The sequence below is a fragment of the Gallinula chloropus genome (assembly GCF_964237585.1).
Source record: "Gallinula chloropus genome assembly, chromosome: 1".
Lineage (NCBI taxonomy): Eukaryota > Metazoa > Chordata > Aves > Gruiformes > Rallidae > Gallinula > Gallinula chloropus.
In genome coordinates this window covers 214778376-214803158 of record NC_140085.1, presented here as the reverse complement: position 1 = coordinate 214803158, position 24783 = coordinate 214778376, and the positions used below count along the sequence as shown (strand labels likewise).

Below are 24783 nucleotides of genomic sequence, written 5' to 3'. Positions count from 1 at the left end.
CGGGTCCAGAGGAGCGCCATGAAGCTGGAGCACCTCTCCTGTGAGGAGAGGCTGCAAGAGTTGGGCTTGTTCAGCCTGGAGAAGGCTCTGGGGAGACCTAAAGGTTGGATGAGGTACTTAGGGATGATTTAGTAAGTAATATAGATGGTGAGGGGATGGTTGGACTCGACGAGCTTGGAGGTCTTTTCCAACCTTAACGGTTCTATGATCCTAATTGTGGCCTACCAGTACTTAAGAGGGTTCTACGAGGGACTGTTTGTCAGGGAATGCAGTGACAGGACAAGGGGCAATGGCCGTCGGCTGAAAAAGGGGAGATTTATATTAGATATGAGGAAGAAATTCTTCCCTGTGAGGGCGGTGAGGCCCTGGCACAGGCTGCCCAGCGCGGCTGTGGCTGCCCCGTCCCTGGCAGGGTTCAAGGCCAGGCTGGATGGGGCTTTGGGCAACCTGGTCTAATGGAGGGTGCCCCTGCCCATGGCGGCGGGGGGGAGGGGGGTGTTGGGACTCGGCGGTCTTTGGGGTCCTTTCCCGCCGAAAATCCCGCGCGGGGCCGCTGACTGCCGAGCGGCCACCGCCGGACCGCGCGCCCCTCCCCCCGCGTCAGAGGCGCCGGCCCCGCCCGCTGCCGCCTGACCCGGGGAGGCGGAGGGCGGAGGGGGGGGCGGTGGATCAGCTGGGCCGGGCCGGGCTGGGAGGCGGAGAGGCGAGACGGGACTGGCTCGGTGAGCGCGGCCCGATCCTCCCGGGCTGGCGGGGCTCAGGTGGGCCCGGCCCGGCAGGTTACGGTGAGGCGGGGGCGTTCGGCCGGGGCGGGCTGGCTGGCGGGCGGTTGGCGGGGGGTGGGCGCCGTGGCACGGCCGCCGCCTCGGCCGCTCCCGGGCAGTCGCGGTCGGTATCGAGAGCGGAGGCGGCGCTGCCCTCCGCGCCGGGCGGGGTAGCTGCGGAGGCGGCGCGGGGCCGGAACACGGGCCTAGGTGGGCCTGGCGGGTGCTGGGAGCGGCCCGGGTGGCTCCTGCCCTTCAGCGCCTGAGGCCGGTCGGCATGTGTGGAGCCCCGCGGCACGGTCAGGCGGCTTCCGAAGGGGCTGGGAGTCCCAGGCCGCTGCTGGGAGGGCTGGGGGGGGGTGTGTGTGGGTGGGTGTGGTGTGACCGGGCCAGCCAATCTTCACTGTGACCTGTGAAGCCGAGTTTATTTGTCACGATACTTGGGAAACTCCGTGTGTTTGGCCTTTTTGGAAAGGACTCGTTTGCATAGGGAAGGCCAAGGGCATCCTGGCTTGTGCCAGACCCAGCATGGCCAGTGGGGCTGGGGAGGGGATTGTGCCCCTGGGCTGGGCACTGGGGAGGCTGCAGCTGGAGTGCTGGGTCCAGTTCTGGGCTCCTCAGCACCAGAAGGACAGGGAGGTCCTGGAGCGAGTGCAGAGAAGGGCAACCAGGCTGGGGAAGGGGCTGGAGGGCAAATCCTCTGAGGAGTGGCTGAGGGAGCTGGGGGTGCTGAGCCTGGAGAAGAGGAGGCTGAGGGGAGACCTTCTCCCCACCTACAACTACCTGAAGGGAGGTTGTAGAGAGGTGGGCGATGGTCTCTGCAGCCAGGGGACAGGAGATGGGACAAGGGGCAATGGCATGAAGCTGTGCCAGGGCAGGGACAGATTGGACATTAGAAACAAATGTTTTCCTGACAGAGTTGTCAGGGCTGGAACAGGCTGCCCAGGGAGGGGGTTGAGTCACTTTCCCTGGATGTGTTCAGAAAAAGGGTAGATGAGGTACTTAGGGATCTGTTTTAGCTCAGGATGGGAATGGTTGGACTTGATGATCTTCCAAGGTCTTTTCCAACCTTGTGATTCTGTGGATAATCTGTTGGCAGTGATCAGAAACTGGTCAGTACGCTGCTAATGAGAAAGTGTTGATTAGCAACCTTACGTAACAGTAGATTTCCTGTGATGACCTGCCCACAGGATGGTAGATAGTGGTGATGTCATTGTACTCCAAGACTGGGAAGAGTGGAAGTGCCAGGCAGGAGCTGGGTGTGGGGAAGTACCTGCCCTGCTGGTGTCTCACTTTGTTTTCACACATGTGCCAAGAAGGCACTTGAAACCTGAAAGCTCTGCACTGACAGAGTGTGATGGAAATGCAGACCAGGGAGTCAGGAAGAAAGTCCATTTATTTGGACACAAAAATACCCCAAAACTTGAGACAACAGCAATACTGAGGGGAAGAAAATCAGACGTGCTGCTGGCTGGGTGAATGGGAGTGTTGGGTTACCAGCTTGACAGGATGGTGCAGGTTGAAATGTCAGAAGATGAGAGTTTACTGAAGACTTGAGTAATTTTAAGAAAGTAAAAATAACCACGTTAGATCACTCAGTGTTGTCTAGTCTTGGACATCATCTGGCCTCAGGTGCTTAGAAACTAACAGTAGGCTACCACTTAATCAAACATTAAACAAACTAATTTAAGTAAACTCAAAGCAAAACCCATGTAAATTTATCAGCTAGTGCCTGGCTTCTATTAGGTTAAATCATTTATAGTCTTGGTTTTAATTGAGCTCTCTAAATTCTTGAAAGTTACTAATACTTTCTTAATTGCTCTTTCCTGAAATAAGGCTTAAAACCATTCTGCCTGCATGGGAGTTCCAAATCCTTTTCATCTTCAGCAGCTGATAGAAAAAACAGTTGACAATAGGAAGAGCTCTTGGATTAAGGGGGTTGGTTTGGTTTTGCTTTTTCCTCCTCTACACCCCCCAGGTTTCAAAAATAGTGAGTTGGAAAGAGTGTCCTACCTCTGTCACTCAGGATATTTAATCCTCTTCACGAGCTTTAGGTTTCATGTTTACCTTCTGGCAGTGATATCCACCACTGAGCTGTTTGGGTTTTTTTTTGGGTATCCATTATTTTTTAATGAAGTGGGGTTTGCTGCTGCAGGGGAGGGGTATGGTCAGCCATGAGATGTTAGCTTACAATTACCAGGTTGAACTGGAGACTCTCTGTTGCCTCCCTTGGTTGAGTCACTTAAAACCACAGGGTATACCTGGCCCAGTGGATGGAAAAAGGGCCAAGGAAGGAGCTGAAACACTGGATTGATGTGTGATTATCTATGTGTCTCTATCTGTGTGTATCTGTCTGTTCTATATGTGCATGGTAGCTCTTTTTGTAGGGCTGTTATGGACCAGCTTTCTCCAAGAGGAGTTCCTCTAAGTCTTACTTACCACTAAGTAGTACAGGTCTGAGCCAATCTGTACCAGTTGTAGGGCCAAAGATCGTTTTCTGCAGCATTCTCTGACTTAGTGATACTGCTTTGCCATTCATTTCAGCTTTGGAGTAGAGGAAATAAGATTCTGCATTGCACAGAAATGGATTGCAGATAAATACTAAAACATGCAGGGTACTTAAGGACTACATTAAGATCAAACACTGAAAACAATAATGACTGAGCATCTTCCTTGCTAGTGAAATGTTCCATTTCAGAGTATGTCTTCTCTTGCATGGTGAGGGAGCAATCCACTTTGGTTTATTTACTTTATAATATCCATTATTTTGTGTATTTATTTTAATAAATTCATAAGAATTCATTAAATTCATCTCTTCAGGCTAAATTATCTTGTGTTGAACTTCTCATCTACTGCGAATTCCTCATTTTCCAAATACTTTCCCACCCAAATGCAGTTTCTTGGGAATTGCACTGCAAACTTGGGATGTTTCAAACAATCAATCAGAGAGGAATTGCAAACCCCCCACTCTTCTGACTCACTGAGACAGCTTCTGTACCTCTGCCATGCGTGGCTGTGCACTAGTGCTGTGTCTGCACTGGTGGTGCTGACATCTCTGTTTTCTTTGCAGACCTTTTCAGTGTTCAGAAAGGCTGAGCTTTAGCACAAACAGTGGTGCTGACAGCATGGTGAGCATGGAGTGAATAGTGACAATTCTCTATAAAGGTTGAAACGTAGCAATGACTTCAGGATTTTACCTGGTCTCTCTTGTTACATGCTAGCAAAAGAATCACTTGAAATATGGAAGGTACCTCTGCCTTATCCTCCCCCAGCAAAACCAAATCCAAGTTGCCCATGGTACTGCACTTGGGTGAACTTTTTCCTGAAAGCCTTTTTACAGAATAAGATTCACAGGCAATAAAAATGCCAGAATTTTGCTCATACAGAAGTAAACTGTCATGTTAGGTTAAACTCTGTCTTTATTTACCTTCCAAACATTCTCTATGTTGTGGAAGCCTATAACAATTTAAAAATCAGGCTTCTTTACTGACAAATTTGCTTTATCTTATAACCTTCTTAAAAAGAATGTAGTAAATACAATTGTTGACTGAAGACAATGTGCTTTGGAAGTCCCCAGGCTTTTTGCTAGCAAGTAATCTGACTGTGCACGTGGTAAATGGTTCATGTAGTATTATTATGTGGAAATGTAGTAACCAATGTAATGTACATCTTGTGAGTGATGTAGGAACCGAAGAACAGTTCTCCTAGATCATAAAATATAGTCAGACATGCCATGATTTTTCATGTAAGGATCACAGAATCACAGGGGTTGGAAGGGACCTGGAGAGCTCATGGGGTCCAACCCCCCTGCCAAAGCAGCTCCCCAGCTCATATTGCACAGACAGGCGTCCAGACGGGGCTGGAATCTCTCCAGAGATGGAGACTCCACCACCTCCCTGGGCAGCCTGTCCCAGGGCTCTGGCACCCTCACTGGGGAAAAGTTCTTCCCCATGTTGGTGTGGAACTCCCTGTGCTCCAACTTTCAGCCATTGCCCCTTGTCCTGTCCCCACAGACACTGAAAAGGGGCTGGCTGATTCCCCCTGCATCCCACACTTCAGATATTTATAAACATTAATCAGGTCCCCCCTTAGTCTTCTCTTCTCCAGGCTGAACAGCTCCAGCTCCCTCAGCCTTTCCTCCCAGGGGAGATGCTCCAGGCCCTTCATCATCTCTGTCCCTCCTCTGGACTCTCTCCAGGAGATCCCTGGCTGTTTGATCCCAGGGAGCCCAGCACTGGACACAACACTCCAGGTGGGGCCTGACCAGGGCAGAGTAGAGGGGGAGGATCCCCTCCTGTGACCTGCTGGCCACACTCCTCCTGATGCCCCCAGGATCCCATTGTCTCTCTCAGCCCCCAGGGCACACTGCTGGCTCATGGCCACCCTGTCACCCAGCAAGACCCCCAGGTCCTTCTCCACAGAGCTCTTCTCCAGCCCTCTGATCATCTTCGTGGCTCCTCTGACCCCTCTCCAACAGTTCTTGTATTGGGGCCCCAGCTCTGGACACAGGACTCCAGATGGGGCCTCATGAGGGCAGAGCAGAGAGGGACAATCCCCTCCCTGTCCATGCTGCCACCCCTCTGCTGATGGAGCCCAGGATCCCATTGGCCTTGTGAGCTGCAAGAGCCACTGCTGGCTCATGTGAAGCTTCTCATCTACCAGAATCCCCAGGTCCTTCTCAGCAGGGCTGCTCTCCAGGAGCATTAATGCCTCTGCATGTATAATGGAAGTATTTTTCTTTTCACACCTTGGATTTTACTTATCCCCCCTTGTAATCACTGGGATTGACAGATGTCTCCAGATTTTCTCCTTGCTTAGATCCAGTTTACAGTATAAATCAAAATCATTCTTTAAAATGCATGGTGTCTCTTTTTTAAATAGTGTCCTATTCTTGTTGTCCATGAGCATGACTCTCATTTCTCTGAACTGACAGTGCCTCTCAACACTGACCAGCAAAAACCTCACTGGAATTTTTTCGCATTGGCTGTCTTGGTCCAAGACTGATTTGCATTTGCTGCATTTGGCCAGGATTGCAGACCTGCAGTTGGTTAAAATAGTGTTGTTTATGCATTTTAAAGTTCAAGTAAACCTATTGGATTCTCTTCTGCTCTTAATTTTTTGAAATATAGACATATATATATAAGGAATACATCTCAAAATACAAATAGAACCTGCAGCCTTTTGGACATATTGGTACTCCAGGTTTTTGCCACCTGGGGAGCAAAGAAGAGAAAACACCAGTCCTCTTTCTCACTTGATAAATGCTGTAAAGGACATAAGTAATTCCCTGCTTTTATGTTGGAAGGCATAGCTTTCACTGTTCAAAGTATTTCTTCCCAGTTCTGTGTTTTATGCTGAAGTCTTTCAAGATTTATTTAAGTCTGTTGAGTCTGTCAAGATTTAAATCTGTTGACTGCTTTCCCTTAAATCCCTGAAATAAAAATGTACTGAGTTTGTAAGTTCAGTCTTTGTTTAAACATACAAAAATGGTAACTGAATTTTTTAATACCTTAGAGATTTTTTTTTAAATGGTACCAAAACAAAAGTTAGTTTGGGTTTTGTTTTTTGTTTGTTTTTTTTTACTCCACCATTTGGTACTAATTTTAACACTTTTTAAGATGGACATTTTAATTTCTGGCATATCCATACTCTTCTGATGCAGAACTTTTTCAGAAACACCTGTCTGTGATGTAACTGGATGTGACAGTTACAGACTTAAATTCCTTGCTGACTTGGAATCCTGTATTGTAAATCTGATGGTTAATAGGAGATAACATGTCAGACACGGTACCAAGCACTAAATAGTGTTTGAAACCAATTAGAAGACATTTTATTCTGAGGGGAACTTTGTTTGGCTTCATCTGTTAATTCTCTTGTTAATCTATTCCAGTTTGCAGTGATGGAACAGCTACAGGATCCAGCTATGCAAGGAGAGGCAAGTATAGAAGCTATTAATGAAGAATACAGGAAAGCCTTTATTTTTATCAATAAAGGTCTGAATACAGATGAACTGGGTCAGAAGGAAGAGGCCAGAGATTACTACAAGCAAGGACTTGACCACCTGCTCCGAGGGATCAGCGTTCCATCGCAGGGCCCTGCGTGTGTGGGGCCCCAGTGGGAATCTGCCAGGCAAATGCAGCTGAAGATGAGGGAGACTCTGCGAAACGTTTACGCTCGACTCGGCATTCTGGAAGAAAACAGCCCCCCTGTACAAGGGAGTCCTGCTGCAGTGGGTGCCCCTGCTGGGGTGCCCAAGCTGTACCCACCCATTCCTTCCAAAGAAAAGCCAGAAAGACCCCCAGCCCCTGCCTCTCTCTTTGTACCCACTCGGCCACCAGCAGCAGATGGAATTGGTGCAACTGGGAGCCAGGGGCAAATACCAGCTACCAGCCCATCACCTGCAAAACCTCTTTGCCTGCCAAATGAAGCTCCTCCTGCCTACACTCCTCAAGCCACCAACGGCCACTTCACTGTGTCTTACGGCACAGACTCCGGGGAGTTCTCTTCTGTGGGTGAGGACTACTACAGTAAGTGTACTCAGCCACCCCCCCTTGAAAACCTAGGAGTGGATGCAGATGAGCTGATCTTGATTCCCCAGGGAGTGCAGATATTCTTTGTGACTCCTGATGGGCAGGTTAGTGCTCCTTCATATCCTGGATATCTCCGCATCGTGAAGTTCTTGGATACGGACAGTGCGACGTCCCAGAATCGTCCACCTGCCTTTCTCCAGGTAACAGAAAGATCATTTTCTCCTTTAATTATATTTCAGAAACTGTCATAGAACTTTAAAAGGCAGTCTTAGAATCACAGAATCACGGAATTGTAGGGGTTGGAAGGGACCTCGAGAGATCATTGGGTCCAACCCCCCTACCAAAGCAGCTCCCTAGGACATAAGTTCTTGCTTTTCTGAGCTGAAATCAGCATGTGATACTATGAAATCTGTTGGGAAAATGTTTTTCTGCAAATAAGTGCTTTTATGATTTTTCCTGAGGAAATGACCTTGTTGTCTTCCCAGGGTTCTCAATTGCTAACAGTTTTGGTGAAGTCCATTTTCTAAAGGAGCTGATCTAACTGGCCTTTTCATTCCATAAAATTAACTTCCCGTTCCTTACACAGAGCAGACTTGTTGATCTGCCTGTTGTAATTTGTCAGGGTAAAATGGGCTTGTGCTACCCACTTCAGTCTCAACTAGTCACAAGGTACGGCAGTTAGGACAGCTGATAGTTTGGAATGTGAGAATCATAGAATCATAGAATGGTCTGGGTTGGAAGGGACCCCAAGGATCACAGAGCTCCAACCCCCCTGCCACAGGCAGGGACACCAACCTTCAGCCTGGAGCTACACAAGGCTGCCCAGGGCCCCATCCAACCTGGCCTTGAACACTTCCAGGGACGGGGCATCCACCCCCTCTCTGGGCAGCCCCTTCCAGCCCCTCACCACTCTCTCTGTAAAGAACTTCCCCCTAATATCTAATCTGAACCTTCCTTTAGTTTTAATCCATTCCCCCTTGTCCTGCCAGTCTCTGCCCTTTAACAAGCCCATTCCCCTCCTGTTTGTATGTTCCCTTCAGGGACTGGAAGGCTGCAATGAGGTCCCCCCCAGAGCCTTCTCTTCTCCAGGCTGACCCAGCCCAGTTCCCTCAGCCTCTCTCCGTAGGGGAGCTGCTCCAGCCCTCTGAGCATCCCCGGGGCTCCTCTGACCCCTCTCCACCAGCCCCACATCTTCCTTGTGTTGGGCCCCAGCTCTGGCCACAGGACTCCAGATGGGGAGGGCAGAGCAGAGAGGGACAGTCCTCTCCCTGTCCCTGCTGCCACCCCTCTGCTCATGGAAAGAGAGAGGGCCTGTATTAGTTCAGATTCTGAACTACAAAGAAAGAATACAGATTATTTGAAGTTCTTAGTCTGTGCTTGCTTCATGTGGGCATGTTCCACGTGTCCATCAGGTTGCTGACTTTGGATCTCCCTGTTGCTGCTAGGATTAGTTGTTTAGTTCTAATCAGTGAAGGGGAGATTTGGAGGAATAAAGAATGAACCTTCTCCTGGTTTTGGGGCTGCTCCTACCTGTATTAGCAGTCTTCAGTTACAGCCATAGGTTATCCTGTCATACAGACCTGTCCTGAGATCTTCAGGACGTTACAGGTGTTGGTGAATTCAGACTTGTTTGGCAGCACTTCCACATCTGCTTCTACACTGGGGCCTGAAGACTGGACCTGAGTTGAGAGGCTACCAGTCTGAATTGCACTCCTGTGTAAATCAGTATTTCCTCTGTGTTGGGCTGCAAGAACTAATCAGGAATGGTGTTTTCACATGTGGTTTGTTCAGTTTGGGCTTGGGTTTTGTTTCCTTTTGGGGTTCTTTATGCATGTTTTTTTCCAGATGGCACAAGGCTTTTTTATGTTTCTTACTAAACTTTATGGAAAATCAGCTTTGTGGTGCTTACCAGTACATCCTGCCTGCCTTTCTTTTTAAAAGCATCCTTCAATTCCTTTATGCACTTATCTTTTCTAGGTCTGTGACTGGTTATATCCTCTAATGTGTAACCAGTCTCCTGTCCTGTGCTGCAATACTGGAGTCTACATGTTCCCTGACACGATGTCGCAGATACCAGGGTCCTACGTGGGAGTAGTGCTGTCTTCAGAGCTGCCAGCTGCTGACAGAGAGCTCTTTGAGGATCTCTTAAAACAGATGTCTGACCTTCGAATCCAGGTAGATTCCTGGGCTGCCTTTCTAAAGCAATAGGGAAAGCAGAAATGATCAATACATTCTCCCACTTCGATTCAGTTCTGTAGAACCACCAAGTTCTGTGTCTTGCTTGTTAAGCTCAGCAGTGAGAACTAAAAGTAACCAAGATTAAGGAACCTAGTAATGAAACAGTAGGCTCAGTGAGGTGAGAGGACAGAAATTTTAAAACAAATTCTAAGCACAGAGAGGAATTGGAGATTATTTTGAATATTTTCTCTGCTTTCCAAAAGAGGACAGAAGACTCAAATTGAATTTTTCTGTTTAGGAAAACCCACTATTTTCCCCCTGTGTGCACACACAGAGGCTCTCTGTGGAGTCTTAATGGTACTGTTGGTGGAATATTGTGCCCAAATGTGTTTACAGTTCAAAAATATTAAGCTACTTCAGAGAAAACCTGTGAAAATAGTGTGTGCCTCAAAGATCTGCCTTCAAGTGGCATCTCAAAATAGATAAACATGATGCCTCGTTGCAGTAAATATTAACAGATAGTGAAAATAGCCAAAAAACCCAACAAACCAACCCAAACAAATGATAATCTTAAGAAAGGTGCATTAAGATGCAGTGACTGGAAACAAGGTGAAAAACATTACTGTAAGAGCACTGGAGCATGAGTTCAGGAAGAGCAGCAATCAGTAACGACTTAAAAGCTCATAGCCAGACTGTATCTTCTCATGAAAGACCAAATCTTGTTGAATCACCAAGACTTGAGTGACAAGACAGTGAGGATGAAGGACCAGTTTGCAACGTGCCACGTGGGCAAAGTTCTGTTCTGTTCTCAATCCCTGGTGAGCCCAGCAGGGAATCTCACTAGCACAGGAGGCCACAGCTTTTTTACATCAAAGGGAAAAGCCCTACAGGCTCCTCTCATATTTCAGTGCAGAACTTGGAGGGAAATTTTGTAATCTTTTGTGTGTATAACTGTTCAGATTGGATCTCTCCTTGTTGTCCTAAAATCCCATGTTTTTGTTAATGTTCCCTGGTATGGTGTCACAGGTGCCAGGATCCCATGAGAGAGTAGGGTTACCTTCAGAGCTCCCAGCAAGTGAGAGAGCGCAATTTGAAGATAAATTTAAAGAGGTGTCTGGCCACAAAGTCCAGGTAAATTCCAGGACAGTGATTCCAAAATGTTATAGTTAAAAAAAACATATTAAACAATGGTCACTGAAATATATGTTAGATCTGCTGAGATCCCAAACTTGGTTGAAAGCAGCAATGTGCACTGTGCCCAGTGGAGATTTTGAGTTGCTTTTTGTTTGCTTGTGAAGAGCTGGTCCAGGTACTGGAGGCTGCAACGTGTGGCAGATCAGTAACAAATTTCTGCAGTTCTAAAATCTCTGTGGTAGAACAGAAATATTTCAAAGCCTGGTCTAATGGCCACTTAATAGATTTGTTATCTAGTACTCATGAGGATATTGAATGCTCCCTCAGTAAGTTTGCAGATGACATTAAACTAGGAGGAAGTGTTGATCTGCCTGAGGGTGGGGAGGCTCTTCAGAGGGATCTGAACAGACTGGACCCATGGGCTGAGACCAACGGGATGAAGTTTAACAAGGCCAAGTGTAGAGTGCTGCACATGGGACAGAACAACCCCCTGCAGCGCTACAGGCTGGGGGAGACTGGCTGGAGAGCTGTCAGGCAGAGAAGGACCTGGGGGTGTTGGGTGACTGCAGGCTGAATAGGAGCCAGCAGTGTGCCTGGGCAGCCAAGAAGGCCAATGGCATCTTGGCTTGTATCAAAACCAGTGTGGCCAGTAGGTCTGGGGAGGTAATTGTGTCCCTGTACTGGGCATTGGTGAGGCCACACCTTGAGTGCTGGGTCCAGTTCTGGGCTCCTCAGCATCAGAAGGACATTGAGGTCCTGGAGCGAGTGCAGAGAAGGGCAACCAGGCTGGGGAAGGGGCTGGAGGGCAAATCCTCTGAGGAGCGGCTGCGGGAGCTGGGGGTGTTGAGCCTGGAGAAGAGGAGGCTGAGGGGAGCCCTTCTCCCCACCTACAACTACCTGAAGGGAGGTTGTAGAGAGGTGGGCGATGGTCTCTTCAGCCAGGGGACAGGAGATGGGACAAGGGGCAATGGCATGAAGCTGTGCCAGGGCAGGGACAGATTGGACATTAGAAACAAATGTTTTCCTGACAGAGTTGTCAGGGCTGGAACAGGCTGCCCAGGGAGGGGGTTGAGTCACCTTCCCTGGATGTGTTCAAAAAAGGGTAGATGAGGTACTCAGGGATCTGGTTTAGCTCAGGATGGGAATGGTTGGACTCGATGATCTTCCAAGGTCTTTTCCAACCTTGTGATTCTGTGATCTAATTAACAAGTATATTTTATGTGATTATAGTACAACATCACTTTTCTTACTAGAGAACCCATTTCTGTTCTTTAGCAAAGTCCTTAGAAGTCTTGTTGAGTATTTTTCTGCATAATGACACAAACTGTGGTGTAACAGTTATGTCTGGAGCACACTTCTTGAGGTTTTTGGTTGGATTTTTAGTTCTAGTTGTGTATTAAGGGCATTTCTCCTGCCCAGCCTCCAAAGTGTTTTGGTCACGTGCTAAAGACTTTTCTTAAACTTGAGGTTTCATAATGCTGGCAAGCAGAAATTGATAATATAAGTCAGTTATATATAATATACATTATATATTATACAATGTATATATAATATTATATAATTATAATATATATAATATATTATATATGTTATATGTATTATATAATATACAGTTATACATTGTTAACTTAACTTTCCAAGGCTTTATCTACTCTTTTCTGTTCATGATGCTTTTGCTTTGGTTTACTGTAACAGCTCTCTTTGTGCAATCCCCTGTTTTTATTTCCATTAAATATTTCAGAGGAATCTGAAATTTCCATGCAATAGCAAATATTCTATTTTTCTGTATTCTAGTCTCTATTTCTGCTCTGAATGCTTTCATCTAGACTCTTTTAGACTAAACAAAAAGGGTTTTCTTACTGCCCCTCAATAACTAGCAGCGTTTTCAGTCATTGAAATGTTTACTCTTTTACTTTGGCCAAGTCTTAAACAGAATCCCAACCAAACTCTTAAGTAATTTACAATTCTTTCTTTCTCTAATTAAATTTTAATTACACATTGTGAAGTGTGTAAAGTGATATTATGCTTTTTAGAAATCCTGACTGAGCTGTGTGGTGGTTGCTGAGTTTGAATGAGTAATGTTTACTCCAGAAACTCTGGTGTTTGACATGAAATCACCCTGTACCTACCCATCCAGTTTTAAATGGGGAACAGTATCGTGCACAGCTTGATGTGTTCCTTGGCTGTGCCAGTCTGCAAAAGCACCCACAGCACGTAGAATGAATAATCTCCTTTATTTTTTAACTTGGGAGAGAAGGATGAGGAGCAAAACAATCAGAACAGCTGCATTCTTTTACAGCAGCTGGACTGCAGTTCCCACACTGAATAATAACAGAGTTGATTTCCCTCTGAGAAGACAAAAATGATGGATGGACAAATCTTTTCTCTCCTTTGCTCGTTAACTTGTCCTGTAAGTTTTCCCTACTTTGTCACTTGACCATGGGGCTGTGTTGCCCTGCAAATCTTTTCATTGTAACTGGATGCACAAAGGGTACAGAAAATGCTGAGCTGTCCAGTAAGCTTTTCCTGAAAGTATTTCTGTGCAGGAGTAATTGACTCACAAATTTCCATTGAATTTCTCTGTGCTTCCCCAAGGAACACACAGTATTAGCACGTTCTGGTAATGGATCTGTATGATGTAAAATCATAGAGTCATAAAATGTCTCTGTGAAGCAGGTTCTCAGGTGTTTTCTTGTACTTCTTAGCCTGCAGAAGCCTCTGGTGATGCGTTTAACTTGCCTCAAACTGTACATATCCCACCACAACCTGAAGGAGAGGAAAACCGGAAAGAGCTGCCAGAATGGAGTGAGAAGGTTGCCCATGGAATCTTGTCAGGTACTGTTGCAATAAGCAGACTGTGCTGAATGTAAAAACATTATGATGTGAGTAGCATTTGAGTATTTTCACCTAACTGCCTGTAGAAGTCAGGTGGTCAGAAGCAGTTGTTCACCAGATCCACCTGTGATCACCTAAAGAGGACATGATGGGTTCTGTAAAAAAACAGAAGTGCAGAATTTAAATCCATTGCCAACAGTCTTGTACATGGCAGATTGCTCAGGCCTCTCATTTGACTGCATGTTAGGATACAGAATCACAGAATCACAAGGTTGGAAAAGACCTTGGAAGATCATCAAGTCCAACCATTCCCATCCTGAGCTAAACCAGATCCCTAAGTACCTCAGCTACCCTTTCTCTGAACACATCCAGGGAAGGTGACTCAACCCCCTCCCTGGGCAGCCTGTTCCAGCCCTGACAACTCTGTCAGGAAAACATTTGTTTCTAATGTCCAATCTGTCCCTGCCCTGGCACAGCTTCATGCCATTGCCCCTTGTCCCATCTCCTGTCCCCTGGCTGAAGAGACCATCGCCCACCTCTCTACAACCTCCCTTCAGGTAGTTGTAGGTGGGGAGAAGGGCTCCCCTCAGCCTCCTCTTCTCCAGGCTCAACACCCCCAGCTCCCTCAGCCGCTCCTCAGAGGATTTGCCCCCCAGCCCCTTCCCCAGCCTGGTTGCCCTTCTCTGGACTCACTCCAGGACCTCAATGTCCTTCTGATGCTGAGGAGCCCAGAACTGGACCCAGCACTCCAGCTGCAGCCTCCCCAGTGCCCAGCCCAGGGGCACAATTACTTCCCCAGACCTACTGGCCACACTGGTTTTGATACAAGCCAAGATGCCATTGGCCTTCTTGGCCGCCTGGGCACACTGCTGGCTCCTATTCAGCCTGCAGTCACCCAACACCCCCAGGTCCTTCTCTGCCTGACAGCTCTCCATCCTTCCTCTCCAGTCCATCCTCTGTGACTCAAACCACTGCGATAGAACCATTTTACTCCTGTGTGAGCAGTTCTGTTAAAGCAGGGATCTATTGTGATTTCTGCAGATAAACTCTTTTATTTTTCCCCCTCTGGGAACCTTTGGAATATACTAATGATCACTGCCAAATTGCAGTAAATATGAATCTTGCTAGAGGGTTGACTTGTACGTTTTCAGAATGCTACCAGCATTGAGATCACAGAATCACAGGGGTTGGAAGGGACCTGGAGAGCTCACGGGGTCCAACCCCCCTGCCAAAGCAGCTCCCCAGCTCATATTGCACAGACAGGCGTCCAGACGGGGCTGGAATCTCTCCAGAGATGGAGACTCCACCACCTCCCTGGGCAGCCTGTCCCATGGCTCTGGCACCCTCACTGGGGAAAAGTTCTTCCCCATGTTGGTGTGGAACTTCCTGTGCTCCAACTTGCAGCCATTGCCCCTTGTCCTGTCTCCACAGACACTGAAAAGGGGCTGGCCATTCCCCCTGCATCCCATACTTCAGATATTTATAAACATTCATAAGGTCCCCCCTTAGTCTTCTTTTCTCCAGGCTGAACAGCCCCAGCACCCTCAGCCTTTGAGATGTACCAGTGTGTCATGTTTGACCCCACTGGAGTTTGGGTATCTATTAAAAACCTGAGTTGCTGCATTAAGCTTGCATTTGGATGAGGGTTGGCACTATTAAATCAAGTGACTGGAGCAAACCTGGGTGGTGTAGGGGCACAAATCACTGCAGGGATTCATGGTGGCCCATTCAGGACAGAGCCACATTGCAGAGTGTGTGAACAGGGATGTTTCTAAAGCCAGTGTTGCAGAGGAGGGACAGCTGTAGGAATCGTTGTCTATAACATTGTATGTTCTGAGAAACACAGTTTTTGCCTTGCAGGTGCATCTTGGGTGAGCTGGGGCCTAATAAAAGGAGCAGAATATACTGGGAAAGCCATCCACAAGGGAGCCTCTAAACTGCGGGAGCACATTCAGCCGGAAGAAAAGCCCCTGGAAGTCAACCCGACTGTAGCCAAGGGGCTTCATGTCGCCAAACAGGCTACTGGAGGGGCTGTCAAAGTCAGCCAGTTCTTGGGTAAACATTTCCATCTCCCAGTATATTACATTTTTGCCTTGAATGTTCTGTAAAATGATACCTGGTTTCTCTTGCCAGTGAGCTAGAGCAGGGTCTGACCTGATGAAATCCAGTGATCACAGATCACAGAATCTCAGAATCACAAGGTTGGAAAAGACCTTTGAAGATCAAGTCCAACCATTCCCATCCTGAGCTAAACCAGATCCCTAAGTACCTCAGCTACCCTTTTTTTGAACACATCCAGGGAAGGTGACTCAACCCCCTCCCTGGGCAGCCTGTTCCAGGCCCTGACAACTCTGTCAGGAAAACATTTGTTTCTAATGTCCAATCTGTCCCTGCCCTGGCACAGCTTCATGCCATTGCCCCTTGTCCCATCTCCTGTCCCCTGGCTGAAGAGACCATCGCCCACCTCTCTACAACCTCCCTTCAGGTAGTTGTAGGTGGGGAGAAGGTCTCCCTCAGCCTCCTCTTCTCCAGGCTCAGCACCCCCAGCTCCCTCAGCTGCTCCTCAGAGGATTTGCCCTCCAGCCCCTTCCCCAGCCTGGTTGCCCTTCTCTGCACTCGCTCCAGGACCTCAATGTCCTTCTGATGGTGAGGAGCCCAGAACTGGACCCAGCACTCGAGGTGCAGCCTCACCAATGCCCAGTACAGGGGCACAATCACTTCCCTAGACCTACTGGCCACACTGGTTTTGGTACAAACCAAGATGCCATTGGCCTTCTTGGCCGCCTGGGCACACTGCTGGCTCATATTCAGCCTGCAGTCACCCAACACCCCCAGGTCCTTCTCTGCCTGACAGCTCTCCAGCCAGTCTCCCCCAGCCTGTAGCGCTGCAGGGGGTTGTTCTGTCCCATGTGCAGCACTCTGCACTTGGCCTTGTTAAACTTCATCCCGTTGGTCTCAGCCCATGGGTCCAGTCTGTTCAGATCCCCCTGAAGAGCCTCCCCACCCTCAGGCAGATCAACACTTCCTCCTAGTTTAGTGTCATCTGCAAACTTACTGAGGGAGCTTCAATCCCTTCATCAAGGACATTGATAAAGATGTTGAACAAGACTGGACACAGGACTGAGCCCTTTCTTTCTTCTTAAATTGATAAGCATGTATTTTAAAAGCTGTTCTGTCATTGGCTACTCAGGGACATACTGTACCACTAGAGAACCTGTGCGTGTGTGTTTTTAAATACACACACCTGCAACAGAGTCTGCTACACTCTGTAAACTTCCAGATAGAAATAGCTTAGTGTTCAGAGGGGCTTGGTAACCCTAGCAGCTTTCAGTAGCTTCCTTCTGTTACTTATTTGCATTAATGTTTATATGCAGTGCCTAGTGACTCATCTGAGTTTAAAAGCAAATTGGGCTGGATGTTACAGAACTTAATCTGAAGGGCTGAAGTAATTGTAAGAAAAACTTCTTCAGAAGACAGGTCAAAAAAGAAACACAGCTTGTTCCCTCTCTGCAGGTTGGGGATAATAAAACAATAGACACTGTGTCTTGAAATTAAGAGTTTGTGATGTGTATGTGTTTCTTCTGAAGGGTTTTTTAGCTGCAAGAACAACCTTGATTTTGACTTGGAGCTGTGTAGAAGTTGAAAAGTAAGGGTGATTATCAGTTGGGCACTTAAAAGTGGATTCAAGTGTGACTCTCAAATAAGCTTATTTAAATAGAAACAGCACCTAAGACTTGGGTGAAACTTTCAGTTACATGTAAGGACTTCAACACAAGGCTGTTCTGTGTTCTAACTAAATCATGTGCATACTCTTGTCTTCTGGTAGTTGAGGGAGTGTGTTCTATAGCGAGCTGTGTTGGAAAGGAGCTGGCTCCACACGTCAAGAAGCATGGCAGCAAATTAGTTCCAGAATCCCTGAAGAAAGACAAAGATGGCAAATCCACTTTTGATGGTGCTCTGGTGGTAGCAGCAAGTGGAGTTCAAGGTAATAAAATTTCCTTGTGCTTTTTTAATTGCATACTTTTCAAAGCTGTGGACTCAAATAAGTTGTCTGTTTTTACAGGGTTTTCAACAGTGTGGCAAGGTTTAGAAAGTGCAGCTAAGTGCATTGCTAAGAGTGTTTCAACTGAGACTGTGAAAACTGTGAAACACAAGTAAGTTCTGGTTTTACTGGTTTCCTTTTCTACAACATACTGTCATTGTGTTTGAACACTAGCAAAAAGAAAACCTTATAAAGGTGAAGGGAAACTTACTGAAATTGTGCCTTGCTCTGATTATGCAGCACATGATAAGCTGCTAAATGCACAGTAATGAGCATCTCCTGTAAGTAAAAATATGAAATGAGTAAATGATTGTGGTAAGTATTTTTTTAGCTCTCTTCTACAAGCATTACAGCTTCAGGCTATGTTACAAATAATGTTCAGATTTACATCTTTGCTCTACATTATGAAGACATTATGGAAAAAGTTACTACTTTAAACTTCTCAGTCTTGATCCTGAATTTATGTCAACTTAGCTAAATTTAAGAAAAATGGAACAACTTCATCTATCAGTAGGTCTGAGTAAAGTGAGGGGGAAGAAAAAAGAGAATTGTGTAAGGAAATCAAAGGTGTGAAGAGCAATCATGGGATAACCTTGACTTGTAAAATACAGATGTTATTAGGAAAGGTAATGGAGGAAGTAACTTTTGGGATTAAGGTGATGTTACTAAGATGATAAGAACAAAGTTGTAGGGGGTTGACTCTGGCTGGAGGCCAGGTGCCCATCAAAGCTGCTCTGTCATTTCCCCCCTTTCAGCTGGGCAAGGAAGAGGAGATGCCATGAAAGGCTCATGGGTCAAGATAAGGGAGGGATTCCTCACCAATTACCATCACAGGCAAAACAGACTCAACTTGGGGAAAATTAATTTAATTTATACCAATCAAATCAGAGTTAAGTAATGAGAAATAAACCAAATCTTAAAAAACACACCCATCCCCACAGCTCCCTTCTTCCCTGGCTCAACTTGCCTTCCAGTTTCTCTGCCTCCTTTCCCTTGGTAGCACAGGGAGATGGGGAATGGGGGGTGGGGTCAGTTCATCTCATGTTGCCTATGGTTGGCAGTAATATTGGCACTAATGTACTGAAAGAACTGCAGAATGTGTGACATGCACTCTGCACAAACAGTGCCTTAGGTATGAGAAGGTGGAGTGTAAGCAGGAGGATGTAAGTTAAATGGGATAATGGGGTGGATAAGTGTAGCAAGAGAGTTGTTAAAAAGGCTTCCTGAAAGTACACACATGCTACTAGCAGAGAGTAATCCAAGTAAATGTCAGCATGTAGTATGAAGTGGATTGGCACTTGGGGTTGTGTGGTGATGCCTTTCAAATAGGAGGCAAGATTGTGAAGTTCCAGTCAGTGGTGTTTATTGCTCATGTTTGGTTTCTGGAGGGGTGAGGGGAGGTATTGTACTGGTACTCACATTAGTGTTTTTGTTTCAGATATAGAAATAAGAAACATGGAGATCAGCAGTCAACAGCCACTAAAAGTGAAAAAGAATAAGTAATTAAATGTTGCAGTTAATTAGAATACAATTGAAAACCTTTTCACAAAATCACAAGGTTGGAAGAGACCTTTGATGATCATCAAGTCCAACCATTCCCATCCTGAGCTAAACCAGATCCCTAAGTACCTCATCTACCCTTTTTTGAACACATCCAGGGAAGGTGACTCAACCCCCTCCCTGGGCAGCCTGTTCCAGCCCTGACAACTCTGTCAGGAAAACATTTGTTTCTAATGTCCAACCTGTCCCTGCCCTGGCACAGCTTCATGCCATTGCCCCTTGTCCCATCTCCTGTCCCCTGGCTGAAGAGACCATCGCCCACCTCTCTACAACCTCCCTTCAGGTAGTTGTAGGTGGGGAGAAGGTCTCCCCTCAGCCTCCTCTTCTCCAGGCTCAGCACCCCCAGCTCCCTCAGCTGCTCCTCAGAGGATTTGCCCTCCAGCCCCTTCCCCAGCCTGGTTGCCCTTCTAGGCTGGTGTTTTATATTTGATATTTAGATCTATATAAATTTAAATTCTACATAATATCTCTTTTGGAAGCTGTTCTTTTGATTTGGTGACAAAGATTTCTGCAACTCTAAATGCTTCAGAGAATGAGCTGAATTCCACTTAATCTAAACAAAGCAGAAGGAGCATCATTACAGTGCCTCTGAATCAACAGAAAACCTGGCTAAAACTTGGCTGCAGTTACAAATCATGCAACCAAGGCAGACAAACTGAAATCCCAGTTAAAACAGTTACCAGATGAAATGGTTAGTCTAAGTACTGGATTAGCTACAGGGTTACTGTAAATGAGGTTCCCTGTTCTACAGATGTTACATACAACTGGCCTGTCATGCTCCTGAAGTGAAAACAAGTGATCACATTGACAAATGCTGCACTTGTGCTGTGAGATTCATTCTGTGACCTGTGAATCAGCTGTTAGTGATTCATGGCTGTTGCTCTATCAGAGAACTAAAAACAAAACACAAGCACTACTTCTTTTATTTGTTCTTTTTTCCAGCTGTTAATGCCATGTCTGCTGTACTGATAACACAATAGAGTTTTTTGACTTTTTGATATTCTGTGCTTCTCCCTAGCCTTATTTTGAGGTCCTTAAGCAATCTCTGGGCTTAAAAAGCACGAGGGAGAAGTAACTGCTAACAGCTGGAATTCTGATCCTGACAGAAATCCTTCCCTTTGGCCTGGTTTGTCTGATTACAGTGCTCTCCGGGGAAGTGTCTGGCTGTCTGGAACAGTTGGGAGTTACTGCTCTCTCCTTTCTCTTGTCCTTCTTCAGAATGTTCTCTTACTGGTGTAGATGTGTTCTTCATGCTACAGTAATTAACAGGAGACTGCTGCCTTGCCCCCTAAAACCTACAGAAGCTGGACCCACAGTGCAGTGGAGAGACCAGAAGTTTTTAATCTCTTAGTAATTTTCAACAAATCCTCAAGATACCTTTGAGCCCTTTGGGGGTTTGTGCAATTTTCCTTCCCCCCAACTGCCTCTTCCCCTTTGCCACTCTATTGATTCCAGGTTACTTCAGCTAAGTTTTCACTGCATAATGGATTTTTCTGCAGAGGCCTTGCTACCTGCAGCTTATAAGCATAGTTGTGTCAGCAATTCCCTGTACCCAGGAGACCTGTTAGACTGTCTGGGTTAATTTGCTTGAGCACAGCAATGCAGTGCCTCACTGAGTTTGCTTTTGGATTAGCATGTCAGTGTGTTGCTGTTACACCAGACACAGTATTGTATTATGCCATGTAGACAGAGGAGAAGAGATACTGGGTGAGTACTGCCCAAGCACTGCTCTGGCAGTGGTGGGAGCAGCAGAGGAAAAAATATGCCTGAGGTGATTTCAATCCCTTCTTCTGTAAGAGGTGAGAAGGCAGGACAGTGTTTGCTCTTCTTCAGTGCCTCCACACGTGGTACAGACTGAGAATCACAGAATCACAAGGTTGGAAAAGACCTTGGAAGGTCACCAAGTTCAACCATTCCCATCCTGAGCTAAACCAGATCCCTAAGTACCTCAGCTACCCTTTTTCTGAACATATCCAGGGAAGGTGACTCAACCCCCTCCCTGGGCAGCCTGTTCCAGCCCTGACAACTCTGTCAGGAAAACATTTGTTTCTAATGTCCAATCTGTCCCTGCCCTGGCACAGCTTCATGCCATTTCCCCTTGTCCCATCTCCTGTCCCCTGGCTGAAGAGACCATTGCCCACCTCTCTACAACCTCCCTTCAGGTAGCTGTAGGTGGGGACAAGGTCTCCCCTCAGCCTCCTCTTCTCCAGGCTCAGCACCCCCAGCTCCCTCAGCTGCTCCTCAGAGGATTTGCCCTCCAGCCCCTTCCCCAGCCTGGTTGCCCTTCTCTGCACTCACTCCAGGCCCTCAATGTCCTTCTGATGCTGAGGAGCCCAGAACTGGACCCAGCACTCGAGGGGTGGCCTCACATTTAGCAGGTACAAGGGTCTAGTTGTGAGGACCTACAGGGGGAATAGAGGTTACTAGGAGTTCTACCTAAAAAACTTAGGTGACTAAGTACTTCGGGGTAATTGTGCACAGCTGCCCTCCCACATCTTAGGCTTCTGTAGATAAGCCATCTACTGTTGTCTTCAGAACCAGAGGGGAAGGAGGGAGAAGGACTGGAAGGTTTAGAGGGGTAAGGGCAGAAGCATATTGATATCTTTAGAGACTCATCTGTCTGATAGAGGAGCAGCCCTTGCTCAGATGGCTTGGTGATTTCTAATGCTGTTCTTCAGACATTTGGGCTGTGTGCTTCTTGCTTGTCCTTGGTAACGCTTCAGTTTTTGCTTCCCAAAGAATCCTGGTGAAGAGAACAGTCCAGTTATAGATACCTACAACCCTGCTCTCTTCCTGCAGGTATGGAGACGATGCTGGCCGTGCTACAGACAACGCTGTGAATTCTGCACTCAATGTGGGGGTGACAGCATTTAACATCGACCACCTGGGGATCAAGGCTGTTGTGAAGAGAACTGCAAAGGAAACTGGCCACGCTGTGTTAGATGAGTATAAAGTACTGGATAGTGAGAAGAAGGAGAAAAAATGAAAGCCATGAACTGTTTCTCAAAGCCTTAGAGATGAAACTTCCTATGTAGAAGTAACTACCTGTCTGATCTGCAGCTTAACACAAATCACACCACTTTTCAAGCAACTGTCACTCACTTGGACGTGAAAATGTGAAAGTAGGGAGGGGCCTTCACAGAAGGAAAAATGAAAGTTGTTTTTACTCCCTGTTCTGTTTGGAGCAAGGGTTTTAAACAACTGGATTGGGGCTTTCAGCAACTGCAGGGATCTCAGTTTGCAGTTAATAAACCTGCCTCTGTAAGCACTTTTTCAAAATACATTATGGCATAACAGATTAATGTAGAAATACTATTGTGAATATTTTTGTAATTCTTTATATTTCTCAAGGAAGTGGTGATACTAAACAAGTAGGATTACTAATTCTGGAATAAATTGGATTACTAGTTTTGTTTTCTAACTAACTTTAAGAAGTAGCTTTATTAAAACAGCCTTGTCCTACTTAATATGCACTATTAAGATAAGCTTTGTGTCTCATTGTTTTGTAGAGAATTTCCCTTTTCAGCTACCAAACAGCTAATCTTATCCAAAGTTCATGTTAGAAGAAATGAAAGATGAACCTCAGGTAACTAGGTATTTATTCTTCTCTAAAATATTTTGGCAGTGGGCTGAAGGGTCGGGCCTGGAGGGTGATAGTGAAGGGGGTTACAGCTGGCTGGCCACCAGTCACTAGTGGGGTTCCCAGTTTAGGCTTAGTTATTTTTAAGAGTTTCATAAAGAACCTGGACACAGGACTCCAGGGTGTCTTGAGTAAGTTTGCAGATGACACAAAATCATGAGGAGCTGTTGTCTCTGTTGAAGGTGGAGGAGCCTTACAGAGAGACCTGGACAGATCAGAGAGCTGGGCAGTCACCAACCTCATGAAGTTTAACAAGGGCAAGGACCAGGTTCTGCACCTGGGAAGGGAGAACCTTGGCTGTGCCTACAGCCTGGGGGGTCAGATGCTGGATGCCAGCCATGCTGAGAGGCATTTGGGGGTCTTGGTTAAGTGTGTCCAGGCATCCAGGAGGGGCAACCCTATCCTGGGGTGCATCCAGCAGGGCATGGCCAGCCAGTCCAGGGAGGGGATTGTCCTGCTCTGCACTGCGCTGCTGCGGCCTCACCTCGAGTGCTGGGTGCAGGTTTGGGGGCCACAGGACAAGAGGGACACAGAACTATTGGAGAGTGTCCAGAGGAGGACAACAGGGATGGGGAAGGGTCTGGAGGGGAAGTCTTGTGAGAAGAGGCTGAAGTCCCTTGGTTTGTTCAGCCTGGAGAAGAGGAGGCTGAGGGGAGACCTCAGCATGGTCTGTGGCTTCCTGACGAGGGGGAGCGAAGGGGCAGACACCAATCTCCTCTCTTTGGTGACCAGTGATAGAACCCAAGAGAACTGCACGTAGCTGTGACAGGGGAGGTTTAGATTGGATATTAGGAAGAGGTTCATTACTGAGAGGGTGGTCAGGCACTGGCACAGGCTCCCCAGGGAAGTGGTCACAGCACTGAGCTTGACTGAGGTCAAGAAGCATCTGGACGATGCCCTCAGTCCCATGCTCTGACTTGGCTGGGACTGTGTGGAGCCAAGAGTTGGAGTGGATGATCCTTCTGGGTCCCTTCCAACTCAGATATTTTGTGATTCTATGGTATTTTTTTCCATCCATCATGTAAGCAAACCAAAGATAACAAGCATTGCTTCTGAAAGACAGTATTCACAGATCAAGAAAAAATGTCTCCTTTTGTTGACACCATAAGGAATAAACAAAGATCCTCTGAAATTTAGATTTTTATGTAGAGGGTAAGTATTTTTTCTGTAAAAAACATCCTATAGAGGACATTAGGAACTTCTATGCATTCTTTACTTTTCAGCCAATCCAGAAAGATTTATCACAGCCTCCTAATGAAGATGTGTATTTTTTCAAGTGGTTCTAAAGGGCAGTGTCTTTATTCCATTAAATTCATAGTTGCATAAGGTACATCTTTAAAGGGTATGAAGACAAACCCTTTTAATGAAGAGGGGGGTGTGTGGAATAGAATAGATGCTACTGTGTAGGCTTTTCATCCTGTTCCTGGCTGCAGCATGATGTAACTCCACATGTAGAACCCTCGAGATGCTTTTATGCTGCTACTTACTTAACGGTTCACTACTGAGTTTTAAAGCTGCTGCACATTCTAATCCTGGCAGGACCTGCAGCAAACAGACCACCACCAACTTGCAAGTTAAATCCATTTCATGTACATGGAGAAAATAACTGTAGATGCTTGTGAGGAAATGGTATTTGTGCTGGACTGGGAAAACACAGCAACAGCTGAGGTGTGTTAGAGTGGAAATAGGTGCACATTTTGGGTGTGTACTTAGGGTAGGAAATGTGAAGAAAAGGATCTAACCACTTGAAGTGTAGCTTTGGTTTATGGAAATAAAGATGAAACTAAAAGTGCTTAATCTGCTTTGTCCTTTTTATGACGTGAGGCTACTGTACAGATCAGTGAGTGCAAAGACTGCTCCCCTCCATCCATCGTCACCGGCGAACCTACTGAGAGTGTGCTCAGCCTTCCAGGTTGCTAATGAAGAATTAAGGGTATTGCCTGGGGTATTGATCACAGAATCACAAGGTTGGAAGAGACCTTTGAAGATCATCAAGTCCAACCATTCCCATCCTAAGCTAAACCAGATCCCTAAGTACCTCATCTACCCTTCTTTTGAACACATCCAGGGAAGGTGACTCAACCCCCTCCCTGGGCAGCC

At 46.6% G+C, this 24783-nt stretch overlaps 1 protein-coding gene across 2 annotated transcripts; it reads left to right on the top strand.

The window, feature by feature from the left end:
* Positions 1-691: 691 nt before the first annotated feature.
* Positions 692-24467, top strand: SPART (spartin). Of its 2 annotated transcripts, XM_084268682.1 has the most exons (10): positions 692-785; positions 6655-7494; positions 9272-9469; positions 10499-10603; positions 13312-13441; positions 15302-15496; positions 17268-17426; positions 17505-17595; positions 21843-22637; positions 24223-24467. In XM_084268682.1, the coding sequence occupies exons 2-9, from the start codon at positions 6664-6666 to the stop codon at positions 22027-22029; spliced, it is 1896 nt and encodes a 631-aa protein (XP_084124808.1). In that variant the 5' UTR covers positions 692-785; positions 6655-6663; the 3' UTR covers positions 22030-22637; positions 24223-24467. The 2 variants fall into 2 exon arrangements, with proteins under 2 accessions (XP_084124808.1, XP_084124809.1); XM_084268683.1 differs by lacking the exon at positions 10499-10603.
* The last annotated feature ends 316 nt before the right edge of the window (positions 24468-24783 follow it).